The sequence below is a fragment of the Lissotriton vulgaris genome, chromosome 9 (assembly GCF_964263255.1).
Source record: "Lissotriton vulgaris chromosome 9, aLisVul1.2, whole genome shotgun sequence".
Lineage (NCBI taxonomy): Eukaryota > Metazoa > Chordata > Amphibia > Caudata > Salamandridae > Lissotriton > Lissotriton vulgaris.
Genome location: NC_141697.1, coordinates 698,774,484 through 698,799,234, shown reverse-complemented (window position 1 = coordinate 698,799,234; position 24,751 = coordinate 698,774,484). Strand labels below are relative to the sequence as shown.

Genomic DNA, 24,751 nt, shown 5'->3' with positions numbered 1-24,751 from the left:
GTCCCATCTACGCCGAAGCTTTTCAGGTAGTCCGTGAATCATCCCTTTCAGGGTCCTGTTGAATCTCTCAACAAGCCCATTGCATTGTGGATGATAGGGTGTAGTGAATTTGTAGTTGACACCACATTCCTTCCACATAGCAGTTAAGTAGCTCGACATGAAGTTTGCACCCCTGTCGGAGACGACCTCCTTAGGGAAGCCCACTCTGGAGAATACTCCAACTAGGGCTCTTGCCACAACAGGCGCTGTAGTGGTCCTAAGGGGAATAGCTTCAGGATACCTGGTGGCATGGTCCACCACCACCAGTATAAACTTGTGCCCTGATGCTGTTGGTGGTTCCATGGGACCGACGATGTCAATCCCCACCCGTTCAAAGGGCACCCCCACCACAGGCATTGGTATAAGGGGGGCCTTTGTCGTGCCACCTGACTTACCACTGGCTTGGCAAGTGACACAGGAGCGGCAAAACTCCTTGGTATCTTCGTTCATGTGAGGCCAGTGAAAGTGTGAGACAAGCCTGTCCCACGTCTTCGTCTGGCCTAAGTGTCCTGCTAAGGGAATCTCGTGGGCCAAGGTAAGGAGGAAACCACGCTGAGACAAGGGGACGACCAGCCTCCTGGTCATGCCAGGCTTGGGGTCTCTTGCCTCAGTGTACAGGAGTCCATCTTCCCAGTATACCTTGTGGGTACCTGTGGCGTTCCCAGCAGCCTCAGCAGCAGCCTGCTGTCTGAGGGGTTCAAGAGAAGGGCAGCCTAACTGGTCCTTCCCCAGGTCCTCTCGTGTGGGTCCCCCTGAGCCCAGAAACTCAACTTGATCAAGTTCGAGTTCTTTAGGTTCAGTTTCCCGCAATTCTTGGAGGTCAGCCTCCTCTGAGTCCTGATCCTCGACCTGGGGCAAGGGGGAAGGCAAAGCCTTAACTCGACTGCTCCTCTTCTTGGGAGGTGTCTGGTCCGTTGTTCCAGGATCCAGCACCTGCTCAGTGGGGCATCGTCTGACCTGTGACCGGGTCACAGCAAACACGTGTGCTGGCAAGCCTAACATCTCCATGTGAGTCCGTTGCTCCACTTCTGACCATCGTGATGACTCCAAATCATTGCCCAACAAACAATCCACTGGGAGGTCTGAACTAACAACAACCTTTTTCTGGCCATTTACCCCTCCCCAGGAGAAAGCAACAATCGCCATACTATGACTGGTAGTGGCGTTGCTGGCATTGGTCACCAGGAATTCTGTACCTGGCATGATCTGTCCAGGGTCCACAAAGTTAGGCGTCACCATGGTGACGCTGGCACAAGTGTCCCTATAGGCCTGAGCCATTCTTCCATTTATTAAAGGCGTCTGTCGGTATTTGCCCAAAGTATTGGGACTGATATCAGGGGATATATCCACATCCCCTGTACAGACAAGGACAGCCTGAGTGAGTGTACCAGCTAAGCCGTCACACCCCTCAGAACCCAAGGTTAACCCAACTAGTCCCTTGGGAGGCGCACTACTACTGCTGGCTGTACTAGGGGGCACAGGTGCCGTAGGGGCTGCAGTAGCAGGAGTCTGCCCTCCTTTCTTGGTGCACTCACTAAACCAGTGAGTTTTACTTTTACAGTATTGGCACCACCTTTTCGATTGACCTTCTTGATTCTTCTTTTTCTGGGAAGCCTGACCCCCCCCCCCTCTTTGGGTTGTTGGGGACCTGTCGAAGACTTCTGGTCAGTTTGTTCCCCTTTCGAATCTTTACCCTTCTGGTCTGCTTTCTTCTGACCACCCTGGTTCGGGCCCTGGTTTTGCTTAACCCTTGTTCTGACCCATCTGTCTGCCTTCTTACCCAATTCTTGGGGAGAGGTCAGATCCGAGTCGACAAGGTGCTGATGCAACAACTGGTTCTGACAATTGTTTAAAATCTGTTCTCGCATGATCAAATTATACAATCCTTGGTAATCAGTAACCTTACTGCCCAGCAACCAGCCCTCAAAAGCCTTAGTGGCACAATCAACGAAATCAGACCAGTCCTGAGACTGAGTTTTCTGGGTATCCCTGAACAGCAACCTGTACTGCTCAGTGGTTAGGCCGAACCCGTCAATCAGTGTGTTCTTCAGGATCTGGTAATTGTTAGCGTCCTCGACCCTTGTGGTGAGGAGCTTATCTCTACCTTTACCTTCAAAGGAGAGCCACAAGATAGCTGCCCACTGACTCTGGGGGACGCACTGTACAGTGCAGGCCCGCTCCAAAGCAGTAATCCACTTGTGGATGTCGTCCCCTTGCTTAAAGGGGGGCACTATCTTATTCAGGTGCTTAGTGTCTAAACTCCTGGGTTCCCGTGGGGGAATGCTGCCACCAGTGGGAATCGTCCCACTCAACTCTTGCTCTCGAGCAAAGGCGAGTCTCTCTTTGGCTAGGGCAAGTTCTTCCCTTTCGATCCGCAGATTGACTTCCCGCTCCTTTGCTTCGTACATTCTCCTCTGAGGTGATGTCATCCCTCTTCGAGCAGAACCTCGAGAGCCATTGGTTCGAGCGGATCTGTTAGAGCCTCTCGACAGAGACCTAACTCGTCCGTTCCCAATGTTAAGCTGGCCCGAGAGAGGCCCCAGGGGTCTCCTAGTACCAAACTCGTGCCGGCTTAAGTTGTCCTGAGTTAGCTGACTAACTATGACTGGACCTTTGTCTGCCTCGTCCCCTGATGTCTCTGGTTCCTCGTCCTCCTCTTCGCCCTCGGCAGAGAGATGGATAAGGTCAGGGTCACCTCGGGTTCCCTCGAGGGGAGGCATTTCCATTTCGGGATGAGAAGGGTCGGTGTTACCCGCCTTCTTGGCATCATAAGTCTCCAAGAGACCAATCAGAAACGGAATGGTAGGGTTTGCACCCTGCTTAATCTTTCGAGACGTACAGATCTGTCGCATCTCATGAAAGCTAAGCGCAGCATATCTGGAGGTGACCTGTGGAAGGTCGACTGACACGAGGGGAGACTCAGAGTTTCCGCCTTTGTCCGACATGCTGTTTCTAGTGTGGTGTAAGTGATGTACCTACCTACACTATGGGTTTACCTACTGAGCCCTTGCTAAGAGTTGTAGCCAAGGTGTGCTAAGCCTTGAAGAGCTACAACAGCTGGTTCAGTAGAACTCAGAGTATTCTAAGCTAGGTTATATGTACCTGGAGTACTTATGCGATCTTTCACAAGATGTTCTTAGGATACGCATGGTAAAACAACAGCAAGCTCAAATCCCACCCGCTGCTCACCAATGTGAGAAGTTGGCCCGATATGCAGCGTTCGCTATTCTAGCGACCGCTATGTATCGTTCCAACGACCCTTATGGTGATTGGTTGTAAGTCAACCTTAGACCAGCTATCCTAGTAGCGTGGATACGAGCAGTCTTCGGGCTAAACTCTAGAGGGCGTGTTAAGCCAGCTGTTATACCATCACATACCCCTTGAACCCCAAGTGAAAGGACACCACCCAAGTGTTATGAAAATAAACAGAATATTTATTAAGAATCACAACAGCCCTGGACTCTTTATGAGGACAGGGTACTAAGCACAAACCAAAACTCTTAGGAAAATACTTCAAGTGCACAATTTAAACAAGTGTCCGGGGACACGGGAAGTTTAGTGGTCTCGGGCGGACCCGATAAGGCAAGTCGGAAGCGAGGGACTCGGGACCCCTAGAGTAAGGAGGCTATACAGGCACCGAAATGCCGAAGTTACCTAGCCACGAGGGCTGCGGCTGCACAAGTCTTACAGGCGTCGGGGTCTTCGCTGACGAGCCAGGAGCCGGAAGAAAAGGAGTTGCTGGCCGGCGACCAGTGCTGAATAGTTCGTAGAGATCCAAACCTGGATCAGAGATCGTTGATACCTGAAAGCAGAGGGGACCAAGTTCGTGCTACTAGCCAGTAGTCAGAGGGTACCAGGAAGGCACCGGTTGGCCGTCACCTCGACTAGGTGAGTGGGCGACGCTGGGCTCTGCAGTCTCACGGACCAGGAGGCGTTGTCGGCGACCAGGATGGAGGTGCGAGCTGTCCCACGGAGGTTGATGCTGTCGGCGTCGCTGGGCCCAGGATTGGGGCAACAAGCCTTGGCAGATTTCAGGGCCACGGTGTGGGCCTAAAATGGCGTCTTGAGTGGACCAGGAGGGTCCGGGGGGCTTCTCTCAAAGATGGAAGCAAGAGCCAGTCTGGAGCAACCAGACCAGCAGCGTTGGTTGTCGGATGTCGTCAAAGAAGGGCACAAGCCAGCGGCTAGTGACCAGACAACGTGCTGAGCAGCGAGCAGAAGGGCCCCACGCAGTTCGTGGAGATGCTGGGAGACTGCACTTCGGTGCTGGAGCTGCTCAGGGTCGGGGCTTCTCGGACCCCCGAGCACTCACCAGAGAATTGCTTCGATGGTCGTGCTGATTAAGAAAGCGTGCAGGTTTTGATGATGGCCGGTCCCTCGAGGTCTCGTCGCACCCACAGATCACAGCTGAGCTGATGACGTGGGTAGAGGTCAGAGGTGCCAGGGAAGCCGGTTCTCGTCGAGCTGGGCTGTCGGATTCCTTGAGGAAGGACTTGCAGCAAACCGCAGAGTTCTTAGATGGTGCCCGCTGGTGCAGGGTGACTACTCCTTAGCCACAAGGGAGAAATCTTGAGAAGAGTCTCGAAGTCCTTTCGTAGAAAGTATTCTTGATTCAAAGATGATCTAATTTGGAAGGGTCCCCGCTCCGGCCTTTATCCTAAAGAAAGGGGTGGGTACATGACTAGGTCCTGCCCTAAGGGTGGGACCAGGAAGGGGGGTAGTTACACCCCTCTCCCCTGCCGGACTGTCCCCAGTTAAGGGGCTGGCGCCCCTGGAACTGGTTCTGACCGGCAGATGCGTAGTGAGCACCGGGGTGCCACTCCGCAGTCACCTTCTCGCAAAGCCCTACCTACCCAGAATACACAAACCCTGTCTGGGACGGTGCGAACACCGCCCTTGACAGGAAACCCTTTGTCCAAGCTCTCCTCGCTTGGAAGGACTCCCAGCAGCAGGAGGTCAGACTCGTGTCTGTGGTGGCAGCATCCATTTTGTGGAGCTGAGGCTTTAGTTAACTTTAACCGGGGTTCACAGTTACGTACATGTCGTGTCCCTCTAGAAGGGCGGAATGCTAACCTCGTCGCCAGAATTGGTGAGGGGGCAGTATCCCGATTCGTATGACACCTTACTCGACATGTCTTGATAACGCAATACCGAAGTTACCGATATGGCACGCGTTATCATGGAACAGCCATTGGGTCTTGGTTCCGCCAGCTGCAACCGGGCTCGGCTCGGGCCAGAACCCAATTCACACGATTCCAAGCACTCTGCCTTCAGGATTGTCAAGGCCTGCCATAGGAGTGTCTGATAGGAACTCGGGTGTCCATTGTGTGGTTAGATATAGGGCTACTATACCTAAAGCAACGAGTGGGTACGCTACGTTGCCCCAGCTGTCGTGCAGCCAGTTGTGTCAGATTTAGATGGCCATCCAGGGGTGGCATAATACATGCTTCAGCCCCTGGTAGGCCCTGGGTACACCGATGCCCTGAGTTACAGGGTCTGACAGGGTGGCCCAGTTCCAATTGGGTAATGCACCTAAGGTACACGCATCAATTTAGAGAGAGAACAGCTAGGCTGTGGGTCTGATTAGCAGGCCCGCAGCCCGAGAAAGTCGTAAACCAGTGAAACAAAAGAAAAAAAGTCCAGGTGATCATAGGATTGCAGACCCTACTCTCCTACATTGATTCCAAAGATGATCTAATTTGAACAGGGGGCCCGCTCCCATCTTTATACTAAAAAAGGGGGCTGACCCGGTGACTAGGTCCTGCCTATGGGTGGGACTAGGAGGGGGGTGGTTACACCCCTCTGCCATGCCGGACTTTCCCCAGGCCAGGGGCTGGTGTGCCCCTGGAACTGGTTCTGACCGGCCTATGTGTAGTGAGCACCGGGGTGCCACTCAGCAGTCACCTTCCTGTAAAGCCCTGCCTACCCAGGATACACAAAACCATGTCTGGGACGGTGCTAGCACCGCCCCTGACAGGAAACCCTTTGTCCAGGCTCCCCTCGCTGGAAGGACTCCCAGCTGCAGGGGGTCAGACTCGTGTCTGTGGTGGCAGCATCCATTTTGTGGAGCTGAGGCTTCGTTTAACTTTAACCGGGGTTCACAGTTCCATACATGTCGTGTCCCTCTAGAAGGGTGGAATGCTAACCCCGTCGCCAGAATTGGCGAGGGGTTAGTATTCCAATTCGTATGACACCTTACTCGACATGTTTTGATAAAGCAATACCAAAGATAGCATTTAACCGCGAGGATTATAATGCACTTAAGAGTATATGGTATGCGTTATCATGGAACAGCTATTAGGACTTGGTTCTGCAAGCTGCAGACAGGCTCAGCTCATGCCAGAGCACCATCTCACACGATTCCAAGCACTCTGCCTTCAGGATTGTCAAGGCCTGCCATAGGAGTGACTGATAGGAATCTGTGTGTACATTTTTAGGGTTAGATATAGGTATACTATATCTACAGCAAAGGGTGATTACACGACTTTGCCCCAGCTGTCATGCAGCCAGTTGTGTCAAATTTAGGAGGCCAGCCAGGGGTGGCATAATACATGCTGCAGCCCCTGGCAGCCCTGGGTACACCCATGCCCTGAGTTACAGGGTCTGATAGGGTGGCCCAGTACCAATTGGAAATGCACCTAGGGTACATGGAATCCATTTTAAAGAGAGAGCAGTAGGCCTGGGGTCCTGATTGGCAGGGTCCCAGGTCGACTATGTCAAAAACCAGCTAAAACACAGGGCAAAAAGTTGGGGGCAACCATAGTCAGGATGTACCTTCCTACAGGAGCAAGCTCAGCTCTCATCAAATACAGTTCAGCAGCCATCTGGGACAGTTTCCACTTGTTGAAGGGAAAGGTACCAGCGGATCAGGAGACTGTGCAATACAATATGCAGAAGTCACAAAATAGTTGGGTCTGTGAAGGCATCCTGTGCTGGGAACAGGCACAGATGATAGGAGTCCTTCATCTTGGGGTGAAAAGGCTCATTGAGGTGCCCTTCCACTGGAATCCCTGCACTTTTGTAAACATTACTTAAAAAGCTCACAGTACAGGTCACAGGTAAATATTTTCCACACCAGGTGAGCCCACAGACCCAGGGACACAAACTTGAGGTAAGGGGACAAAGGCAGTATTTCAGACGGGTTTCAAATGTGGATTTCTGTGCAGCCACTCATGTGGGACATGGTGATTTCAAAAAAGAAAACGCCTCATCTTGATATCTTTCAGACTTCTTCCAATCAGGAGATGAGACGGAGGAAGTCTGAGTTTTCATAGAGGTAACTAGGACTAGCAGCCAAACCAGTTTCCCCAGGGGCGTGTAGCCAAGAGATGGCCACATCTAGGGGAGGCTAGGGAGGATTGAACACAGCCTTCTTGAGAGTGGGCAGAATGGTGCATCCTGGGATAGCCAGATGCCATACTCCCCAGGAAGTGGTCACCAAGTGGCAAGGACTGGATCCGCATTGCACGCGGAAAAGGAAAAAACTAACATAGGTGCGCCGGGGCGGGTCTTATGTGACGTTGCTGATGTCACGTGCACGGACGACGCCTGGGCGGAGTCACGTGATGTCGCCCCCGGCACGCAGAGATGCTGTGGCAAAAAAGTTTCTGGATCCAGTCTCACGCCTGGGGATAATTCTAAGTGAAGGAATCTGCGGCTAGTAGTCTCTATCAGATTTAAGTGTTTGATTTTCTCCAACTACTGAAGGCCATAGTGATTGAAGAGAGTGCTCAAGTTTTCAACTTTGCACTGGGTCGCAACTCCTCTCTCCATCTTCTTGCTGAACATCTCACACCTCATACTCTCTCAGTATGGAGGGTTTGCCAGTAGACGTGGGATTTTTCCCTCTCTTCCTGTCTGTTGAAACAATAACTGTGTCAGCTCATGTGTTGCTAATAATAAACAGAGGTTCTTGCGTCAAGTGCTTATACTTCTTCTGGATCGGGAGATGACCATCTTTGAGGAAGCAGGCTAATGCAAAGCTAATGCAAAGCCTACTTCTTCTTGCCAAAGATGCTAGGGGACATAGGGAGGTAAAGGCTCCATTTATGGCTCGGCATGATCATCTGCAGGAGGTTGACTCCATACAAGTCGCAGCTCGCTTTACCAGTGAGTTGTTCGTTGTTGGGACATTAGGCGGCAAAGGCCTTGAGGGATAGGAGTCAACAGCTTCTTCTGGAGAGTTGGCAACGAGCTCCTGCCATGTCTCTTCTTATGTACTATCCCCATCATCTAAGCTAATTTCCACATTGCCTCCTTCCTACGTGTAAAGGAATTCCTCTTGCTCCTTGACGCATGGCTCCAACATCGAAGCTCTTCCTACACGACCCCTCAGGGCTCCTGTGGTTTCAAATTGATTCTAAACTTCTTAAAGGACTCGTCAAAGTCCTCCTTCTTTTGCAAAATAGCCAACATTTGACGTCTTTTGCGTGGACTTCTCTGGCATCAAGGATAGTCTACTTCTTCAATGAATTCAAAGGTTCCTTGCCCTTTGATTCTTTCTCGCTCGATTTCGCTCTATCACTCCTTGATGTCTAAGTGTTCTCAGAGGGTATTACCTCCCCTGGCGTACTCAGGCCTTTAACCGTGGGGCTCTTATTTTTGTATTTAACACCTTCAATTGGCAAATGTTTTAGTGTTGTTTTTTTCCAGAGATTTCACATCTATCTTTGATGGCCCGGTCCCATGTGTACACGGTATTACCTGCTGGCATCTTTTGGCATCTGCCTCTTTTGCTGCATTCAGCCTTTCGAGGTCGATTACCCCTTCCTGGAAGTCACTCCTTGTGCGAGCGCGGTCTGCTCTAAGTTTTCGTCCTCTTTATCGCCGGATACCCGGATGTCTGAGTGAGATGTTCTGTTGCTGCAACTGCATTGTCGCATATTGTGTCCACCATTGTTTGTCTCTAGCCTTAATGGTTTTCGGCTGAAATTTGGTAGAGGCCTTGCAGCCTCTGGAAGGTGCAGTCTTTATGTAGGTACATAAGGCACACTTCGTGACTGTTCAGTGCAAATTTGTGGTGACACCAGAGAAAAAACCCAAAAGGTGTCCCCGAAGGTACCAGAGTGAACATCCTCTGACCGTGTGGTTGAAGTCTGATACCTCGAAGGAAAGTCTGCACCGATGAAGGTTCACACAATTTTTTGCCTTTTCCTTTGCTGCCTCCATAGCCCTTTCCTCAATGAACCATTGATGCAATCATTGGAGCTCCTCTATTCTGCTTCCAGACCCAACAGCAGAAAAAAGAATTTGAAGATGGTGACCACACCATAGAACTTCAGGAGTACATGTCGGACGTCACAATGGGACGGACACACCACAAATGGTTGTCATCAACAATGCCCAGAAAAATAGAAAGAGAGACAGACATCGCCGGACCAAACCACTAGATAGTGGAAAAATGCATAGCATGTCAAATTAGAAAAGATACATGGTGACTTGTACAAGTTTGTCAGCTGGTATATATGGTAGGAACACCACCTCCGGTTCTACAAACTTACATATCCCAGAGACATATTGTGAGAAGTTGGCCTGATATATAATGTTCACTATTCTAGTGAGCACTTTGTATCAGTCCAAACAACCCTTATTGATGATTGGTTGTAAGTCAACCTTATAGACCAGCTATCCTAGTAGCATGGATACGAGCAGTCTTTGGGCTAAACTCTAGAGGGCGTGTTAAGCCAGCTGTTATACCATCACATATACCCCTTGAACACCAAGTGAAAGGACACCACACAAGTGTTATGAAAATAAACAGTGTATTTATTTAGATCACAAAAGCCCTGTACTCTTTGAGGACAGGGTACTAAGCACACAACAAAACTCTTACGAAAATACTTTAAGTTGCACAATTTACACAAGTGCCCGAGGGGCACGGAAAACCATATACTACAAAAGTGGAATGCAAAATTACTAGCAGGTAAGTACTGGACTAATAGGCTTTGGAATCGCTAGGACTTGACTACTGAACCTTCAGATTACTAGCAGGAGGCCTAGGGGACTCGGGTGCAGAGTGTGCACTCTCACGCGGGATGCGGGACAAAGTCTATGGAAGCTAGAATTTACAAAGTTAGTGATATCGGACGAATCCGACCAGGTAGGCTGAAAATGAAAAAGGATCTGGACCCTTGGATAGTGAGGCTATGCTGGGGCACCGAAATGCCGAAGTTACCTAGCCCAGGGGCTGCGGCTGCATAGGTCTGGAAAGGCTTCGCTTAACTTTAACTGGGGTTCACAGTTACATACATGTCGTGTCCCTCTAGAAGGGTGGAATGCTAACCCCTTCGCCAGAATTGGCGAGGGGTTAGTATTCCAATTCGTATGACACCTTACTCGACATGTTTTGATAAAGCGATACCAGAGTTAGCATATAACCGCGAGGATTATAATGCACTTAAGAGTATATGGTATGCGTTATCATGGAACAGCTATTAGGACTTGGTTCCGCAAGCTGCAAACGGGCTCAGCTCATGCCAGAACACCATCTCACACGATTCCAAGCACTCTGCCTTCAGGATTGTCAAGGCCTGCCATAGGAATGACTGATAGGAATCTGTGTGTCCATTTTAGGGTTAGATATAGGTATACTATATCTAAAGCAAAGGGTGATTACACCACCTTGCCCCAGCTGTCGTGCAGCCAGTTGTGTCAGATTTAGATGGCCAGCCAGGGGTGTAATAATACATGCTGCAGCCCCTGGTAGGCCCTGGGTACACCTATGCCCTGAGTTACAGGGTCTGATAAGGTGGCCCAGTACCAATTGGATATGTACCTAAGGTACATGGAATCCATTTTAGAGAGAGAGCAGTAGGCCTGGGGTCCTGATTGGCAGGGTCCCAGGCCAACTAAGTCGGAAAACCAGCAAAACACCAGGCAAAAAGTTGGGGGCAACCATAGTCAGGTATCCACCTTCCTACACATCTTGAATAATATGAAGTAATAGTAGGCCTGTCTGCTGCAGAGGATGAGCAATGCCTGGAGCATTGAAAAAATGTAACTTTACAGAATAAACTAAGTTGTTGAACTTTAGATAGTGGCTGGCACAACACGCTGATTAGACAAAGCAACCGTGTAAAGAAATACAGATGTCACAAATGTGTAAAAATATATAACTTACATAGTGGTGAGGAGGGGAGGCCTGTACTCTGGGATATAGTCAAGATGAGCTCGCACATCAAACCGGTCTATCATGTTGTTCGTGTCTCCTTGCCATGGCATCCTAAGCAGAACATGATAGGGGTGAGGTCAGATTCAGGTCTACTGCCAGTTATAACAAGAACCAAATAAAGGCAACATTGACTTCAGTGAGGTACAACATGGTTTCCCCCAAGTGGGGCCAAGCAACACAATGTTGGTAGCTTGAACAATTCATTTATTTTGAGTAAAGACAATCAAAATATTCATCTAATTAAAACAACAAATGACCAAAAAATAAAACTTGTATACATACTATACAGAAACATGCGACAAACAAGTGTAAATAAACTGAAAATGTTTCTTAAGAAAAGATTTGACAGTCTAAAAGGTAACATGAAAAAGCATACTTCTATCAAAAGGAGGATTGCACAAGCCTTAGTTATAGATGTAAATTAGTTTTGATGCCTATAATATTAGAAACAATCGTGTGGCAACAATGGTTCTCATTGCTATCATTTAATGAGAAGTCATGAATAAAAGGGCCTAATGAACAAGTTACTTACCTTCGGTAACGATCTATCTGTAAGAAACATTAGTTAGTATTAGATTCCTTACCTTAGAATAACCCCAGGCGTCAGTCTGGATCCGGAAACTTTTGCGTAGCAGTACCCCTGCGCGTCGGTAGGCATCGTCTGCAGGCGTCCCCTGCGGCTCCGCGTATGTCGTTGGCGTCGTGCGCCGTGATGACGTCGCTGGAGTATATAGACGCCGCCTCCGCGCGCTGACGTCAGTTCTTTGCACACAGCTTTTCCGCGCCAGAACACGCAGAGCCATGTGAGAACCAACACTGGTGCCATTGAAACTAGGGCCCTGAAAGGGATGTCCTTAACCCTAAGTATCAGTTCGCAGAACGGGGAGGATGGGTGGGGCGGTAAGGAATCTAATACTAACTAATGTTTCTTACAGATATATCGTTACCGAAGGTAAGTAACTTGTTCATCTGAAAGAAACACGTTAGTATTAGATTCCTTACCTTAGAATAGATACCCCAGCAATACCAAACCCCGGTGGTGGGTCTGCGAACCAATACAAATTCACACCAGAAAGTCCTGGAGGACAGAACGGCCAAAGAAGCCATCCCTCCGGACTTGACCGTCCAGGCAGTAGTGCCTCGCAAAAGTGTGCAGCGAGGCCCACGTAGCCGCCTGGCAAATGTCCTGCAAGGGGACTCCCCGGCTCAGGGCAGTAGTAGCCGCCGTGGCCCGAGTGGAATGGGCCCTCAGCCCAACAGGAGGCTCCTTCCAAGCCAAATAGTAGCACGCTTTGATGCATAGAACGACCCACCGAGAGATGGTCCGTTTATACACCGCCCGTCCCTTCTTCGCACCCACGTAGCCAACAAACAGTTGGTCATCCACCCGGAACTGGCGTTTGCGATCCATATAAAGTGAAAGCGCACGTTTTGGGTCCAGACGATGGAGTCGCTCTTCATCCTTTGAAGGATGCGTAGGCGGGAAGAAGGAGGGCAAGGTGATGGACTGCCCAATGTGAAAAGCAGAGACTACTTTGGGCAGGAAAGAACATCTAGTTCTCAGAACCACCTTGTCTGGATGAATGGACATCAGAGGAGGTTTGACAGAAAGAGCCTGGAGCTCACTCACTCTCCTGGCAGAGGTGATGGCAACCAGGAAGGCCGTCTATAAAGTCAGGAGATGGAGAGGACAGGAATGAAGTGGCTCGAAGGGAGCACACATCAAGAAAGTCAGAACCAGGTTCAAGTCCCACTGAGGCATCACAAACGGAACAGGAGGATACATGTGTGTGATGCCCTTCAAGAACCTTGTTACAATAGGGGACTTGAACAAAGAAGGTTGATCAGGCAGCCTCAGAAAGGCCGAAAGGGCAGAAAGGTAGCCCTTGATAGTGCCCAGAGCAGAGCCCTGCTGGGCAAGAGAGAGAAGAAAGAGGAGAACCTCGGAAAGAGGGGCAAAAAGGGGATCCACAGCCTTTGCTGTGCACCATGCCACAAATTTGTTCCACCGGCAGGCGTATACCGACTTTGTGGAGGAACGCCTGGCTGCCAGAATCACATCACAGACTTCAGGAGGCAAGTCAAATGGCCTCAACTGTTGCCGCTCAATCTCCACGCATGGAGGTGGAGGCTGGACAGGTTCGGGTGGAGGACCGTCCCCTGCTGCTGCGACAGAAGGTCCTCCTGAAGGGGCAGGCGGATCGGGGGACCGACTGACATGCTGAGTAGCTCGGTATACCAGTACCTTCGAGCCCAGTCCGGAGCCACAAGGATGACTTGGGCCCGGTCGCGCCTGATCTTCTTCAGCACTCTGAGCAGAAGTGGTATAGGCGGAAAGGCGTATAACAGACTGCAACTCCACTCGCGCCGAAAGGCGTCGCCGTGCGAGTGCCGTCTTGGAAACTCCAACGCGCAGAATTGATGACATTGCACGTTCTCTTCTGTGGCGAATAGATCTAACCAAGGCTCTCCCCATCGCAGAAAGAGGCCTTGCACCACGTCCGAGTTCAGACGCCATTCGTGATCCATCGAGCACCGACGGCTGAGTTCGTCCGCCCTGGCGTTCAGAGATCCCGCCAGGTGTTGAACCACCAGGGTCACCCCCTGATGTTTCAGCCACTGCCAGAGACGCAGAGCCTCCTGGCAAAGGGTCCACGACCCCACCCCGCCCTGTTTGTTGCAGTACCACATGGCGGTGGTGTTGTCCGTGAACACCTGCACCACACTCCCGCTGACAACGGGGAGGAATGCCTTCAGTGCTAGACGATTCGCCCGTAGCTCCAACAAATTTATATGGAGCCGGGACTCCGCCGGAGACCAGATGCCTCTGATCTCCGCCTCTCCCAGGTGGCCTCCCCAGCCCTGGAGGGACGCATCCGTCACAACAACGTGCTCCGGTTGGGGAAGGGAGAGGGATCTGCCTCTGACCCAATCGCGGTCCGTAAGCCACCACTGCAGTTGTCTCGCAGTGCCCTCCGAGATCAAGACATGGCCGGACAAGTTGCCCTGATGCTGGGCCCACTGAAACTTCAGGTCCCACTGCAGAGCCCGCATCCGCCACCGGGCGTGATGCACCAGAAGGATGCAGGAAGCCATCAGCCCCAGCAGCCGCAGCGTCAACCTGACCGAAACCTGGGATAACGGCTGGAAGATGGGAATCAAATCCTGTATATCCTGGACTCGCCGTTCCAGAGGATAAACCCGAAACTGCGCCGAGTCGAGAACCGCTCCGATGAAAAGGAGCTTTTGAGAGGGACACAGGTGTGATTTCGGCACATTGATGGAAAACCCCAGCTCGTGCAGGAGGGCTGCCGTCATCTGGAGGTGGTGGACGACTGTCTGGGGCGAGCCCGCCTTCAACAACCAGTCGTCTAGGTAGGGGAAGACTGAAACCCCTAACCTGCGCAGATGGGCTGCGACCACCGCCATCAGTTTTGTGAACACCCGTGGGGCGCTGGTAAGGCCGAAGGGGAGCACGATAAACTGAAAGTGCTCTTGGCCTACCGTGAACCGCAGTTAACGCCGGTGGGCCGGCAGGACGGGGATGTGAAAATATGCATCCTGCAAGTCCAATGCTACCATCCAGTCTTGCGGGTCGAGAGCAGCCAAGACCTGAGCCAATGTCAACATCTTGAACTTCTCCTTCCGGAGGAAGCCGTTGACGTTCCGTAGGTCCAAGATAGGACGTAGGCCCCCTTGTCCTTCTTGGGTTCCAGAAAGTAGTGGGAATAGCAACCACGCCCTACTTCTGGCCCAGGAACGCGCTCAATGGCCCCCTTGGCCAAGAGGGCCGTAACTTCCTCCTTCAGAAGTGCCAAGTGGTCCCCCGACACACGGTGGTGCTGCGGTGGCATGGCTGGAGGAGTGGTCTCGAAGGGGAGGTAGTAGCCCCTTCGGACGATCTGCAGCACCCACCTGTCCGAGGTAATGGTGCGCCAGTGGGAGTGGTGATGGCAAACCCTGCCACCCACTGGAGTCACATGGGCCTGAAAGCACGGACTAGGAGGATTTTGTGTCAGATGCTGCAGGGGGAGGTGTGGCCTGACCTCGCCGTTGTCCCCGACCGCCTGCACAGCGGTTTCCACGGCCGCCACCGCGTTGATAAGTTTGTTGCGGCACGTGGCTGGCAGCACGTGTGGGACCGCCCCTTCCTTGGCCACGAAAGGAGCGAAACGAACCCGTTTGCTGGCGCTGGGTCGAAAGACCCAATGACTTGGCAGTGACCCTGGAGTCCTTGAAGCGCTCCAGCGCGTGGTCCGCTTTGTCACCAAACAGGCGACAGCCATCAAACGGCATGTCCATCAAAGCATTCTGGACATCTGCCGAGAAGTTGGCAAATCTCAGCCAGGCGTGGCGACGAATCGCCACCGTCGTGGACATCGCTCTGCCCAGCGAGTCGGTCGTATCAAGACCACACCTAATGGAGTATTTTGCTGCGTCTCGGCCTTCAATCATAGCCTTGCCGAGCTTCGCCCCTACCTTCGGTGGGCATTGTGGCAGTAATTCCGCGACCGTGTCCCACAGAGAGTGGGTGTAGCGGCCCAAGAGGCACGCGGTGTTGCAAGACCGCAGTCCCAGACTCAGGGACGAGAAGACCTTTTTGCCATACTGGTCGTACCTCTTTGATTCCCTGTCGGGCGGGCCGATGGGAATGCGGTTTGGGAAGTGGAGGCCTGGATCACCAGACTCTCAGGGGTGGGGTGGGTGGACAGAAACTTGGGGTCATCCGAACACGGACGGTGGCGTCTGGCCACGTTCCTATCAACAGGCGAACCTCAAGCGGGCCTGGACGACGTGCCCAAAAGAACGTCAGACAAGGCCTCGTTGAACGGCAGCAGTGGCTCCTGTGGGCATGACTGCGGTTTGAGGACCTCAGTGAGGATGTTAGTCCTCACGGCCACGACGGGGAGCTCAAGGTTTAAGGCCTTGGCAGCCCTCATCAACACCACTGAATAACCCCTTCGATGCGGATGACGAGCTGAGCTCGTCATCAGCCACGGGTGGCGTGTGCTGATGACGAGCTGAGCTCGTCATGTATCGCGGTAATTAGAAAAATGCAGCACAGCACAAAAATCACCGCAGCAGCGATGCGGTTAAGCAGCCCCCTCCTCCGAAGCCGCGGTAGGAGGCGAGACAAAGCCAGGGTTAGGGGAGTCGTCTAGACTACTGGCGTCACCCAAGTCACCTGCCCAGTCCGCAGTGTACTGACATTCACGTGTCAGAGGCTCCCAATCCTCTCCGTAATCTGCCTCCTCATCATATTTGGGATCAACATAGTAGACCGGCTCCTCGGGGTTCGAAGGCCCCATCGGCGCCGGACTCTGTGTCGTGCGACGCCGGTTCGCCTCCGTGACCGGAGTCGGAGAGGGTATGGGGGCGGCGCCGCCCGGAGCCGGAGGACCGGCGTCGTGCGGGGACGGCGTCGGGGGCAGCCCCGATGGGATCGGCGCCAGGGAGGTCGGCTGGCCAGCCGGCGTCGACCCCGAAGGCCCCTGCGGCGCCGGGACCGGTGTCGTCGGCGGCGCCGGGGCCGAAGCACCCGACGGCGTCAAGGCAGGGGCACCCGACCCGCTAGGGCCCTCGGACGAGGGCACTGGGCCCGAAGGCGCCATAGGCCCCGTCAGAGAAGACAGCTTCCTCATGGCCACGAGGAACTCCTCTATCTCCTCGGGCGTCGTGCCTTGCCCAGGGACCGGAGGGTATGGAGCAGGCCGCGCCGGCAGCTCATGCGGAGCCGCGGGGGTGGGGGTGGGGCTACCCGAACCCCCAGCTGCATCGTGCGAGCGTCGGGGGGAGTCGGGGGTACGATGACGACGCCCCGACTTCTTGTGCTTCCTACCTGAGGAACCAGGGGAATGGTGATGACTTCCGGAGCAATCGTGACGGCTCCGCGACCGCTCCCTCGACCGCTTCCTCGACCTCCGGCCGGACCGGGACCTCTCACGACGCAGGCCGACACCCGCAGCTAGAGAAGCTTGCGGGACCGCTCCCGCCTAGCTTTCTTCATCAAGGCCCGGCAATCGACACAGGCGTCCACGTCGTGGTCGGGCCCAGGCACCGGAGACAGAGGCGGTGATGGTCCGTGACCGACATCGTGCGGTCGCAGTCATCACAGTTCTTAAAACCAGGCATCCTACCGGCACCGTAAGAAGAAGTATCAAAGGATTCAAAAACTTTGGTCAAAAGACCGGAGTACTGCTCTTCGGATCTGCGCTAACTGGCGCGGAAAAAAGAACTGACGTCAGCGCGCGGAGGCGGCGTCTATATACTCCAGCGACGTCATCACGGCGCACAACGCCAACGACGGACGTGGAGCCGCAGGGGACGCCTGCAGACGACACCTACCGACGCGCAGGGGTACTGCTACGCAAAAGTTTCCGGATCCAGACTGACGCCTGGGGTTATTCTAAGGTAAGGAATCTAATACCAACGTGTTTCTTTCAGATAGCATATCATATGATTCACACAGCAACACTTTACTTGAGAATAAAATTATTTATGTAGACATTAGACAACAAACACAAGGGTTCAATTACAAAATTCCACACAATGTAATCTGTCGACAAGTGCCAAAGCCAAACAATTACAGTAATCCAAACCTAGACAGATGTATGAGTAACAAACAACTCAAAATGTTCTGTAGATATTCCATATTACAGTAGGAAAACGTCCTTGTTTGGAGGTTACTAGGACATGTTGACGAAGTTTAGACCCTCTACATAAGATACAAGGGTCTTATCAGTATTTATTTATTTATTTAGAATTTTGTAGAGCGCACAGCTACCTCCGACGGAGGTGTCCCGGCGCTGAAGACATAATCTCAGAAGGGTCGAGAAGGAGTAAAGTAGTATCGTTAGATCTGGGAGAATAACCAGGTCTTTAGTTTTTTCCGGAATTGGGGTTCGGACGTCAGGAATCTTAACTCTGTGGGCAGCTGATTCCACAGTTTGGAAGTGGCTACTGCCAGGGCCCTTCCTCCTGCACGTGTAAGGCGAAAGCGGGGGCAGACCATGAGGATTAGATGATTGGATCTCAGGTTTCTTGGTGCCTTTGAAAACCCCATTCTGCGACATAGGTAGGTTGGGCCTCGGTCATTGAGCGCTCTGAAGGCTAGTGTTAAGGCCTTGAATTGAATGCGAAGTTTTATTGGGAGCCAGTGCAGTTTGATCAGGTGGGGTAAGATAGAATGACGGTAGGGGATATTGCAAACTAGCCTAGCCGCAGCATTCTGAACTTTTTGAAGTTGGTTAACGAGGTAAGTAGGGGCGCCTACGTATAAGCTGTTGGCATAGTCCAGATGAGCAGTGATGAGGGCATGAACTACCGTTTTACGGGACTCAAGTGGTAGGTAGGGGATGATTTTTTTTATCATTCGAAGTTTCCCGAAACAGGCTGAGGTGACTTTGTTGATTTGAGTCTTACATGAGAGGGTGGTGTTGAATTGAAAGCCAAGGTTTCGGGCGGTTTGAACTGGTTCCGGGGGGGGGGTTGAGTTCAGACGGCCACCAGAGATTGGAGGGTACAGGCGATTTTTGATTAAAGAACAGGACCTCGGTCTTGTCTGTATTGAGCTTTAAGTTGTTGGCAGACATCCAGGCGGCGATGTTGAGCATACAGAGGCGAAAGTTGTTAAAAGATTTTTCAGTGTGGTCTTTGAAGGAGAACACCAGTTGGGTGTTGTCAGCGTAGAAGGTTACTTTGACGCCACAGGATTCAACCACTTTTGCCAGAGGTTTGAGGTACACATTAAAAAGGAGCGGGCTGAGGGCAGAGCCCTGTGGGACGCCCCAGATCAGATGTTTCTTGGAGGAGAGAAATGGTCCCAACATCACTTGCTGTATTCGGTTTGTGAGAAAAGATTTTACCCATGCGAGGGGGGGCCCGCCGACACCAACTTCTTGCAGGCGAGTAAGAAGTTTGTTGTGGGAGATGGTATCAAACGCAGCGGATAGGTCGAGGAGGACCAGCATGGCCTCCTCTCCCCTGTCCGTGCATTCGGGGATCGATTCGGATACCTCGAGTAGCGCCGACTCAGTACTATAGTCTGGTCTTAAGCCTGATTGGGTGTCGTGGAATAAGGAGCTGGATTCCAGGTAGTGGGACAGTTGTTTTTGGACGGCCTTTTCAAGAACTTTTGCAGACTTGGGTAGAAGTGAGATCGGTCGGTAGTTATTTAAACAGGCAGGATCAACGCCAGTTTTTTTTTTAAGTGGAATTAACATGGCGTGTTTCCAGGCGGAGGGAACAACCCCAGTGAGTAAAGAGGAATTCCAAATGCCGAGTGGGGGTTAATGATGATGGGGGCAATTTCGTTCATGATAAGGGCTGGGGCTGGGTCCAGAGGTGAACCAGATTTACATTCCTGAAATAGATTTAGAGTAAGTTCTTTGGTGAGTGGTTGGAATGCATGAGTGCTGTTGGGGGTTGGGTCTTTGGTGATGTCGGAATCTTTTTGAAGAATCGCTGCCGCTATGTTGGCAATTTTTTCTTCGAAGAAGTTAGATAGGTTTTCACACAGTGTCTGGGACATGGGCGCTGGAGTGGAGAGTGCGCTGGGGTGGGTGAATTCTTTCACTATATTGAATAGGGCCTTGGTCGAGTTTTTTGCTTTGGCAATTGTTTCAGAAAAATATGTGCTCATAGATTGGCGTTTGAGTTTGCAAAACTCTTTAAGGCTTTGCCGATAGAGGGCCTTGGCTCCTAGATCATAGTTCTGTCTCCATAGTCGTTCCAGCTTTTTGCACATGCTTCTGTGTGCCCGTAGTTCTTCCGTAAACCATGGGGCCGATGGTTGTTGTCTACGGGAGGTGAGGCTTTGAAGAGGGGCGACTTTCTCGATAGCGGTAGTTCGGTCGCTATTTAGTGTACGCACCGCTTCGTTGAGGTCGTCCGGGAGAGGGTTTAAACTGTTATGGTAGTTTTGCTCTAGGGTTGAAGTTTAAGTTTGTGCCATTTTCTGCCCTGAGATCTGATGGAGGATTTCTGTTTTGAGAGTCAGAGGTATCTCGAAGGGTATAAGAAAATTGTCGGACCATGACAGAGGTAGGGGGGAAGGATTTTGAGTTTCTCGCTGTTCGAGAAAATAAGGTCGAGGGTATGACCTGCTGTATGAGTGGGGCCTTTTACTTTTTGCGTAAGATTAATGTTTTGCATAGATTCAAGGAGTTGGGATGTGCGATTACAGCTACTTACATTAACGTGGTGGTTGAAGTCTCCCAGTACCATGAAGTGGGGGTGTTTGAGGGAGAGATCTGCCGTGACGGCTAGTAGCTCTAGGACAGCGGGTTGTGGGGTGTGCGGGGGGTTATAGACCAGAATCCCTGAGCAAATGGCTGTTGTGGACTCAGTGATTGAGAAGTATAGAGCTTCAATAGGGTTAATGTTTAAGATTTTTCTTGAGGTGATTTTCAGGTGATTCTTTAGGATCACCGCGATTCCTCCTCCTGTTTTGGAGCCTTCACGGCTAAGTCCCGTGAAGCTGTAGTCGGTGGGTAGAGCTAGGGCGATGTCAGGATTGGAGGAGTCTTTAATCCAAGTCTCTGTTAGGAATAATGCGTCCCAGGATGAGGTAGACAGTAAAGAGTACTAAGGAAGAGGGGACATCCTAGAATTTTTTTTTTTTTTTTAAAGTTAAGTAAGGTGTCTGAAAGACAAGGCGTTACATGATAGTCCCAGAAAAATAGGTATAAAAGTGCAAAGGCATGGGTAGTAGCTAACATGCACACCCAGCTGTGTAAATGAAAAAAGTAATTACTCGCTCAGACATGGGCCTGTATCGATAAAGAGTTATGATACACAGATTTGAACTGAATTGTAATTGAACCCTTGTGTTTGTTGTCTATTGTCTGCAAAGATAATTTCATTCTCAAGTAAGGTGTTGAAGTGTAAATCATTTGGTATGCTATTATGCTTATGGACTATTTAGTCCTTTTTATTCATGAATTATCTTTCTAAATTATACCAATGAGAACCATTGTTGCCTCAAGATTGTTACTTACCCGAGTTCCCATGGGTCTAAGGGTTGCTCTTGTAGCCTGATTAGAGTGTTTAGAGCAGTGGTTGCACTGCAACAGCTTCTTAAATTGAAGTCTTTACCCTATTCTTATGGTAAGGTTTGTATATTAACACTATGCCAGCAAAGGAGGCCCCTCTTTATACAGAGGAATATAAAGCTGAATTGATAAGTGGACCGTCTTTATTTTCAAATAATATAGTTATTATTCCAGACTCAAACAAATTCTACTTTATAAACTAGAAAAAGTGAACAACAAATGTTTGTAGAGTTACAGGCAAGCATGCTTACAGAATATTTGAAACCAGGGATAATCTCATTTAACCTGCAAGTGATGAAAGTTCCTCTTTAATAGACCGCTGTGCTGGGCTGGTGGAAAAAAACATTCTTTTACCTAAAGTATCCAGCCTCTTAGATTCCCTATCTGGTGGAGTAGTAGGGAACAGGGTGAGGTTAATCCTGTATGTGGAGGCTTGGACAACCAAGATCTCCGGAGTGCGGTGCTGGGTAAAACAACAGCAATTACTACAACAGATTCAGATCACACTTTATTTTTTATACATAGCATATTACTTTGCCATTTTTCTTTTTTTATATTCTTTACATACACATATCAAAAATGATTCAATTCCTTCTGATTGCAATGCATTATTATACAAAAAACACCAGCAACTTGTATTGCTCTATACACAATTATTTAACAGGTTAAAAAAACATTGATACTTAGACACACATTTCCATTTGACCTCCTGTATCTCACTCTCTACTAACATACCCCTCCATACCATGTACTCATCCCACACACTAATCTGTAAAAAGAAAAGTCCTGCAAACACCAATGGAGTCTCTTCTGTCCTTTCTTATTGGTGAAGTGGTACCAGACTGGACACAAAGGTAGTGATTGCACGTTTTGGTGGCGTTTAGAATTATACCGCTTTTTTAGAACTCTTGTTTATTTAGATTTAGATACACACCAAGAGGGCAACAAAAACAAACATTTTTTCATAAGTTTAATCAGCGAGCCCAAAAGTAAGACTAGCAGACGATTTTTGATATTGGGACTTATTGTAGCAAAAAGGAGAATAGCAATCCACTGGTTGACCTCGCAGGGCCCCAAGTTAGTAAAGTGGTAAAAGGATTTAAAAGAATGGGCAATGGCTGAGGAAGAACACATGAGAAATAACAGGAAAGATGATAAGCTTCCAGAGATACTGATGGCTTGGGGGCAATGGTGCAAGAGATAGAAGAGACGACTGTGCAGACTCAATCTGAACAGTTGAAGGAGGAACACCACAGTGCAACGGCTATACATAGCTAGGAAAAAGGAGCATAAAACACCTAATGGACTATAATACTTAAGAATTGGAGATAACATCTGACACAAAACAGGTAAGGGGGGTGGGGGGGAGTTTATTTTTATTGTTCAGGATTCTAAATTGTTACGTCAATGTAAATTATGATGCAGGATTGTAATTCTGAAAAGAGAAACAATAACCGAAATACGTTCTCTTCTCCTGTTACAGTGAAAAATAACTATGGGACTTCTGTTTCTCCTTTACGTGCTCAGGTAATGAAACTGTAATGAAGCGGAAGAGACAATACTGCACTATGTATACTGTTAATGTTTGTATTTCGTTTGGTTTACTTGAAATAAAGAAATGCTAAAAAAAAATAAAAAAGTTTAATCAGCGGGTGCTGAGGTGTTCCACTAATATTTGCCAATGATCAAATTTTTCCCCACTATGCTGACTTCATATTCAAGGGGGCAAGCCTTTACATAGGGATCAACTATGCTGTGGCCGAGGCAGAAGATCTCAATTCTTTAATGATTATTCATACGAGCTTGAAGAAGAAAACAAGTTACTTACCTGTAACTTTGGTTCTCCAATATTGGAAACTTTCTAGATTCCCATGCTTGTATCATTCCCCGTCGTCGAAATGGGAGTCCGCAGTATTCATAAAATAGCAGTAGAAACCATTACCAAAACAGAGCCTAGGCCTAGGCCCATTCTTGTTTTGCAACCAATCCACCTCTTTTTGTAAAAGAGACCAAAAAAAAAAATTAACCAATCAGATTAGCCTCACCCTTTAGAACCCTCTTCAGAGAAGCTCAGAACCTCCAATTTTCGTACCCGTTGTGTAACCAAACCACTGAAGATAGAAGAAGCTGAGCTTTCCTGGGGGTGGCGGGTGAGTCTCATGGGAATCTATGAAAGTTTCCAGTACTGGAGATCCAAAGTTACAGGTAAGTAACTTGTTTCTTACTTCAGTATTGGAACTTTCATAGATTCCCATGCTTGTATCAAAGTAGCTAGCAATTATCAGCACATTGGAACCATAAACAATATTAAACCAAGAAGAAAGCCATGGGATATTCATCAAAATGACATTTTCCATAACATACTTAGAAACTTCAGAAAACAAAGACATGCGGTTCAAAAATGTGCAAGAGATGATAAAACAGTAACGTGGAAGGAGGGATGAAAGGGAAAGCTCACCATTACGGAAAGAGGTTCCTCAGGACTGTGTGGCCAACTGCTGTGCCACTCTGCATTGCAGAATCCAGGCAGTAATGCCCTGTAAACGTATGGGCATTGCGCCAGGTCGCTGGATAGGAACAGCAAAGAGAGCTGCAGAAGAAAATATCCCCCTCGTGGAATGAGCCCAGACTCTACCTTCTAGGCGCTTGCCCGCTGCCTTATGTCAATACTGGATAGCATTGGTAATCCAACGAGCGATTCCTTGCTTGGAAAGGGGAAAACCCTTACGAGGGTCACTAAAAGACACAAACATTTGAGAAGACTTTCTGAAGTCTTTAGTTCGTTGAAGATAGAACTTTAAGCACCTCTGAATTTCCAGAAAGTGAAGTGCTTTCTCTTCCAGAGTAGGCTGCTGAGGGAAAAAAGTATTAAGAATTACCGGCTCATTCAAATGAAAGTCCGAAGGAACTTTAGGTATGAATTTTGGGTTAGTACATAGAATCACTGTTCCTCTTTTGAACTGGAGAAAGGGTTCCTGAATGGCGAGAGCCTGCAATTCTCCCCCACACCTTGCTGAAGTCAAAGCTAGAAGAAGCGTTACCTTCCAGGAGAGGAATTTCAACTCTGCCTTGTGAATAGGCTCAAAAGGAGGCTTCATAAGCTGGGCGAGAACCAAGTTTAGATGCCAGCGAGGAAGAGGAGGAGGCTTGACTGGAGGGAAAACTCTGAAAAGTCCTTAGAGAAACAGTTTAATGATTCTTGCCAACCAGAGGGAAGGGCCTGAAGACGTGCGTCTGAAGTGAGAGATTGCCTTGATGCACCTTGATAGAAGAGTGAGACAGTCCCGCTTTCGGTAATGATAGAATATATGGAAGAACTTCATGCGGCTCAGACTTGTAAGGTTGGAGGCCGTTCTGCTGGCAACAAATAGAGAAACGTTTCCACTTCAACCTGCAAGTTTTGTTTGTACTTGGGGCTCTTGCCGGAGAGAGCACCTCTTTACATTCTGGGGAGAGATTCAAAGCAAGAAATTCTCCCTGGTCAGGAGCC

General features: G+C 49.8%; 1 protein-coding gene across 10 annotated transcripts in view; it reads right to left on the bottom strand.

Moving 5' to 3' along the window:
- Nucleotides 1-24,751, bottom strand: part of CLASRP (CLK4 associating serine/arginine rich protein) — an 893,416-nt gene that overhangs the window by 675,485 nt on the left and 193,180 nt on the right. For all 10 annotated transcript variants that reach the window (XM_086938423.1, XM_086938429.1, XM_086938425.1 and 7 more), the window contains one exon: nucleotides 11,159-11,260. In XM_086938423.1, the coding sequence (XP_086794549.1) occupies nucleotides 11,159-11,260 (102 nt within the window). The remainder of the gene's footprint in view (nucleotides 1-11,158; nucleotides 11,261-24,751) is intronic.